A 6,172-nucleotide genomic window follows, 5' to 3' on the forward strand; every position below is an offset into this window, starting at 1 on the left:
ACCTTGACGGAAGATGTGCAGGATGTTTTCAATGAGGCACTCACACTAGGTGCGACTAATATTATACCCTTGCGCTTTCACCACAGATATCTTAAGGGTACGACAGAGGAACTGGACTTTAAACAGCTGACAAGTGCTTGGGCAAAGGACTTACAAAATAATTTGACAGAGGAACAATTCCGAGTATACATGCGCAAAATTCAAAAACCAGCAGTCTTCCCGAGGCACTGGGAGCTGCAGTACAAATTTGCGCTGAGACTATATATATCACCAAGGAGAGCCCTCAGAGCAATGCTGGGTTCAGACGGGACATATCCGAAATGCTCACACGAACTAGCTACACTGGCACACATGTTTTGGCATTGCCCAGTTATCCAAGCTTTTTGGAGTCAGGTAGTAGACACAGCAGCTAAACTCTAGAAGCGGAACATTCCCATTTCATCTATGATGCTTTTTGATGAATATCAGTTGGGGAGCCAGCCCCCATCAGGGTTGACTCACTTTTTACATAATTCTATGCTGATGGGGAAAAAAGTAATACTACTTTGTTGGAGAGAGGGGCATGGTCCGTTCTTGAGTGTGTGGAGAACACACATGATAGACTTATTAAAATTAGAACATTGTAACTTGCGCAGGACCATTTCTGCCACCAACAAACATCAGTTCTATACTGTATGGCGCAGATTTTTGATTACACTTCACCCAGTGGCGAGAAAGAGACTTCTCTACCGGTAGAAACTTTTAACACTGTTGGCACCCAAGGGAGGGGAGGGCATTGTGGGATGGGGAGGGGGAGGGGATAGAGGGATAGGGGAGAAAAAGTAAATTGTTGCATAAGGATGTGAGGATAGGACATTTACCACGGTTTAGAATGTTCTTCCACAGCATAATTTCTTTTTACATGACTGCCGGTTAGATAGTGAGCAGATGTATAGTTATATTGAGATTTGAAAGTCATGCTCTGTAAAGCCAAGATTGCTGATGTCTACTTTTTGATGCAATAAAAATGTTTGAATAAAAAAAAAAAAAAACCTGTTTGTACTTTCAGTGTCTGCTTTCCTTTTATCTCTTCTGTTGTTGCAAGACACTCAGCGCCTCTTTTCTATTCCAGTCTTTTACTTGGAGTGGACTATTTTTATTTATTTAACCTAAGCGGTTTACAGGTACTAAAAGTGCCCTAACTGGGCTCACAATCTAAGTAGCACATTGTACTACTGTTGTATGTGGGGCAACATAGGGTTAAGTGACTTGCCCAGGGTCACACAGAGTTGCAGAGGGAATTGAACCTGGTTCCCCAGGCTCTCAACCCACTGCTGGTTATCAGGCAGCAGCAGGAGTCAAACCTATGCAGACCAGCTCAGTGCCCCCCCCCCCCCCAAGTCCCACCTAGCCCCGCCCCTTGTGACAAGATGTGTTTTAAACATTTTTTTTTATTTCAAATAAAGACAAATCAAGCCAAACTTGTGTAGAAAAACTAATTCAAATATGTAAAATGCTATCATAGGAAACCTTAGGCTTTAAAAAGCAAAATCATGTGCCTGTAAGGACTGGACAAAAGAATTAAAACGAATCTCCTTAACTGTATATAATGTGTACAGTGCTGCGTATATGTAGTAACACTATAGAAATGATTAGTAGTAGTAGTAGTAATATGTAATACTTGGTAGCAATAATGAAACAGTGATTGAATATTCAGGTTTCAAGCAGCCTGAGCCAATAGATTTATTTTCCTCTGAGCATAATTAACTTTGTATGTACTTTGCTGCTAATAGTGTGCTGAACTGGACAATGTTGGCACATTCAACCACACCCCTTTTACCAGCCATGGCATATATAAACAGTATAACTTTAAAACAATGGCATAAACTCTTGTAGACACTACGGATATATAAACAGTAATCATTGAAAATATTACTTCAGTACAGGAGAAGAAAAATAACTTGTTTTTTTTTCCATTATAAATAATTTCTGTAAGTTGTTACAGCTCCAGTATATCCAAAATGACACAAACCAAATTAGCATACAGACTCTGCATGCAGCACAATACCAGAAAAACAGAAACAAACACATTGTTATACATTGCAAAAAAAAGACAGCAGATGTAAATTCTCAAATTGGACATATTCCAAACACTAAAATTAAAATAAAATGATTTTTTTCTACCTTTGTTATCTGGTGACTTTGTTTTTCTGATCATGTTGGTCCCAGTCTCTGATTCTGCTGCTCTCTATCTGTTCCCTTAACTCAGTTTCCAGGGCTTCCTTTCCATTTATTTCTTTACTTTTCTCCTTTCTTCTTCATTTTTTGCCCTACATTCATAGGTAAAAGCTGGGTCCTCCGCGGACTTCACTGGAGGAGGTATATAGTGGATCCAGCTTGTGCCTATTTTCTCCATCCATGGGCAGTTTTTCTCCTCTTTTCCCTTTCCCTCATCTCCGTCAGTATGCATCTCCTTCCTCATTCTTCCCTCCCCTCCATCCATATGCATCTCCTTCCTCTCTCTTCCCTCTCCTCCATCCATGTCCAGCATTTTTCCTCTCCCTCCTCCATCCATGTCCAGTATTTTTCCTCTCCCCCCTCCATCCATGTCCAGCATTTATCTTCTCTCTCCTCCCCTCCATCCATGTTCATCTCACTTCCTCTATCTTCCCTCCCCTCCATCCATGTCCAGCATTTCAGCTCTCTCCCCTCCACTCCATCCATGTTCATCTCACTTCCTCTATCTTCACTCCCCTCCATCCATGTCCAGCATTTCAGCTCTCTCCCCTCCACTCCATCCGTGTCCAGAATTTCTCCTCTCCCCTAAATCCATGTCATCTCCTCCTCTGTCTTCCCTCCTCTCCATCCATGTCCAGCATTTCTCCTGCCCTCCCATCCATCCATGTCCAACAACTCTCCTCTCTCCCCTCCCATCCATGTCCAGTGATTCTCCTCTGTCCTCCCCTCCCATCCATGTCCAGCAATTCTACTTTGCCCCTATCCTTCCCTCCCCTTCCCGCCCATCCTTGTCCAGCGATTCTCCTCTGCTCTCCTCTAACCATCCATGTCCACTGATTTCTCCTCTCTCCTCTGCCCTCCCCTCCCATTCATGTCCAATGACTCGCCCCAGCCCCCACCTGCCCCCCTTTTCAGCCCCTGAATTCCAGTTCCAACCCTAGCCCCACCTGCCCACCCTCTTCTCTCAAATCCCCCTTTTCATTCCTACCACCATGCATTTAAATCTTTTATTTTACCTCAGGTTGGAGCGGTGGCGGCGAAAAGAAGCATCAGGCTTGCCTCTAGCCTTCCTTTCCCTCTCAGTGTCCCACCCTCATGGAAACAGGAAATTACATCAGAGGAAGGCAGGACACTGAGAGGGAATAGAAGGCTAGAGGTAAATCTGCTGCTTCCTTTCACTGCCACCGCCGCTGCGACTTGAGGTAAAATAAAAGATTTCAAGGCTTGAGGGAAAGGAGGGCTGTTGGAAAGCTGAGGGCAGGGAGGTGAGGATCCAATGGTGGGAAGCTGGAGGGAGCGCCACGGTGCCCCTGGAGGCACGGGGCCCTGTGCAACCGCTCCTGTCTCCCCTGCCTAAGACTGGCCCTGAAGGTTGTGGCAGCCAAAACACAGAATCAAGCCTATTTTGGACACACAGTGTGTGGTGGAAAATATAAAAGGGAAAGGGAAATGGGATTTGATATACCGCCTTTCTGAGGTTTTTTTACAACTACATTCAAAGCGATTTACATGTATGCAGGTACTTATTTTGTATCAGGGGCAATGGAGGGTTAAGTGACTTGCCCAGTGTCACAAGGAACTGCAGTGGGAATCAAACTCAGTTCCCCAAGATCAAAGTAAAAGAGGGTTATGATGGGGGTTCAGGTAAGGTCTTCAGTGACAGTAGGTAGTTACAATAGGGTATGTACAGGCAGGGTAAGGAGAGGGGAATGATGCTGATACGGGATGAGTCTTTACTGATGTAGGGTGATTCGAATACAGTCTGTATTAGTACAAAGAGTGTGTGAGAGTGGGATGTGATAGATCCGCTGGGCAATTGGCATTAATCTCTCCTGTGTCTCTCAGATCTCTGGCGCTGTCAGTTCCTGCTGCCCCTCATTAGCTTGGGATTGATGTGTTTCGGGGCACTGAATGGAATTTGTGCATGCACCTTTCACAGTCTTTACCCCACCATCAGTACTGGTGTACTCCATTTACTTGCAGGTAAGGATTCTGAGATTTGGTGGTGGTGGTGGTGGTGGTGAGGAGGGGGGGTGGGGGGGGGGAACAAGAAGTTCTATGAGGCATCAGGTCAACCTTAGTAGGACCTGCAGACTTCTCCAGTGTTTGAACAGAGATATGCTGAGTTTTAGAGAGCTCATTTGGCTGTAGATAGAAGGGAACTAGGAGAAAGCAGCAAACACTGGGAGTAATATTCAGCCCGTGGTGGTAAGCAGCTTCACAACCACGGACTGAATTAACCCCAGGTATTTCATTCATTCTTTTCAGTATTTATATACAACTTAGACCTAAGCGATTTACAGTTTTATTTTACAGGTACCGGGTCTGTCCCTAGTGGGTTCACAGTCTAAGTAGTACATCGTACTACTGTTGTACTTGGGGCAATGGAGGGTTAAGTGACTTGCCCAGGGTGACACGGAGCTGTAGAGGGAATTGAACTTGTTCCCCAGGATCTTAACCCACTGCCAATCATCAGATAACAGCAGGAATCAAACCCAGTTCCCCAGGTCTGCAACCCGCCACACTAATTGTAAGCTCTTTGAGCAGGGACTGTCTTTCTTCTATGTTTGTGCAGCGCTGCGTATGCCTTGTAGCGCTATAGAAATGCTAAATAGTAGTAGTAGTAGGCTACTCCTCTACATATTGAAGGCCAGGGCATGTGTGGCTTCCATTATTGAATATGCCTATGTGTGGCAAGCCAAAACTTAACTGGGCTCTGTGCAAACTCTGCCCCAGACTGCTCCTAACTTAGCTGTTTAGGGAATGACCGGTTTTACGGCAATATTTAGTGGTACTACCTGGTTATGTGCCGCTGAATATCAGCAACCAGCCAGCTCAGCGGGGTGTAACCAGGCAGGAGCCTCTAAACCCCTTTGAATATCAATCCCATTGTATCATTAATTGGAGCCAGATGGAAAGGAGATATGGAGAAGGAGAACGATTCTGTAAGTCTGGTCATTCTTTGACTGTGGTATTTGCTTCCCTGACAGGTATCTGCACCCTAGGATCTGTGGCTTGTTACGCAGCCGGCGTGCAACTCCTGCATCAGAAGCTTCCTGTCCCGAAGGATGTGCAGGGAGAGTTCGGCTGGTCCTTCTGTTTGGCCTGTGTTGCTGCCCCACTGCAGTTCATGGCAGCTGTTCTCTTCCTCTGGGCTGCGTGCACCAATCACAAAGAGTACCGATTCCTGAAGGCGTACCATGTAGCATAAAACTGCTATTTTATCTCTGTGCATCTTCAAAATGCAGAACATTTGACACTTTTTACCACCACACCTCTCACTGGCTATGTTCGTGGGTGTTACTATTGGAAGGTAACAGAAACCGCCAGTCAGCAGCCAGAAATGTTTCAAAAACAACATGTCTGCTACCTGAGTTTAAAGGATAAAGTTGGGAGAGGCTCTTCATTGTGCATGTTTGGAGGAATTCGAACAAAAAGTCACATCTACAAACAATAAGTTACTGAAATATAATATGCACACCAATAATATTAATAACATAATAAATTGCTAAATGATTGTAAATCATTTTTTGAAAACATATTGTGAAAAAAAACCCATAGAGATATAAACATTTAAGCATTGCCATGCTGGGTCAGACTGAAGGTCCACCAAGTCCAGTATCCTGTTTGCAACAGTGGCCAATTCAAGTCACAAGTACCTGGCAGAATCCCAGAAGAATAAAATAGATTTCATGCTGCTTATTTCAGGAATAAGCAGTAGATTTTTCCTAAGTCCATCTTAATAATGGTTTGTGGACTTTTCTTCCGGGAACTTGTTCAAACAACTGTGCTACAATAACTGTATTTACAATATTCTCTGGCAACAAATTCCAGAATATACTCATTCACTGAGTGAAGAAATATATTTTGCTTACTAACTTCATAGTGTGCCTCCTAGTTTTTGTGCTTTTTGAAAGAGTACATAAGTGATTTATGTCTACTTGTTCTACTCCAC

General features: G+C 44.1%; 1 protein-coding gene across 5 annotated transcripts in view; it reads left to right on the plus strand.

Moving 5' to 3' along the window:
* Positions 1–5,730, plus strand: part of LOC115481855 (claudin domain-containing protein 1-like) — a 66,268-nt gene extending 60,538 nt beyond the window's left edge. For all 5 annotated transcript variants that reach the window (XM_030221313.1, XM_030221286.1, XM_030221321.1 and 2 more), the window contains exons 4-5: positions 4,063–4,200; positions 5,208–5,730. In XM_030221313.1, the coding sequence (XP_030077173.1) occupies positions 4,063–4,200; positions 5,208–5,428 (359 nt within the window). In that variant the 3' untranslated portion in view covers positions 5,429–5,730. The remainder of the gene's footprint in view (positions 1–4,062; positions 4,201–5,207) is intronic.
* Positions 5,731–6,172: the final 442 nt, after the last annotated feature.

The sequence above is a fragment of the Microcaecilia unicolor genome, chromosome 1 (assembly GCF_901765095.1).
Source record: "Microcaecilia unicolor chromosome 1, aMicUni1.1, whole genome shotgun sequence".
Taxonomy (NCBI): Eukaryota; Metazoa; Chordata; class Amphibia; order Gymnophiona; family Siphonopidae; genus Microcaecilia; species Microcaecilia unicolor.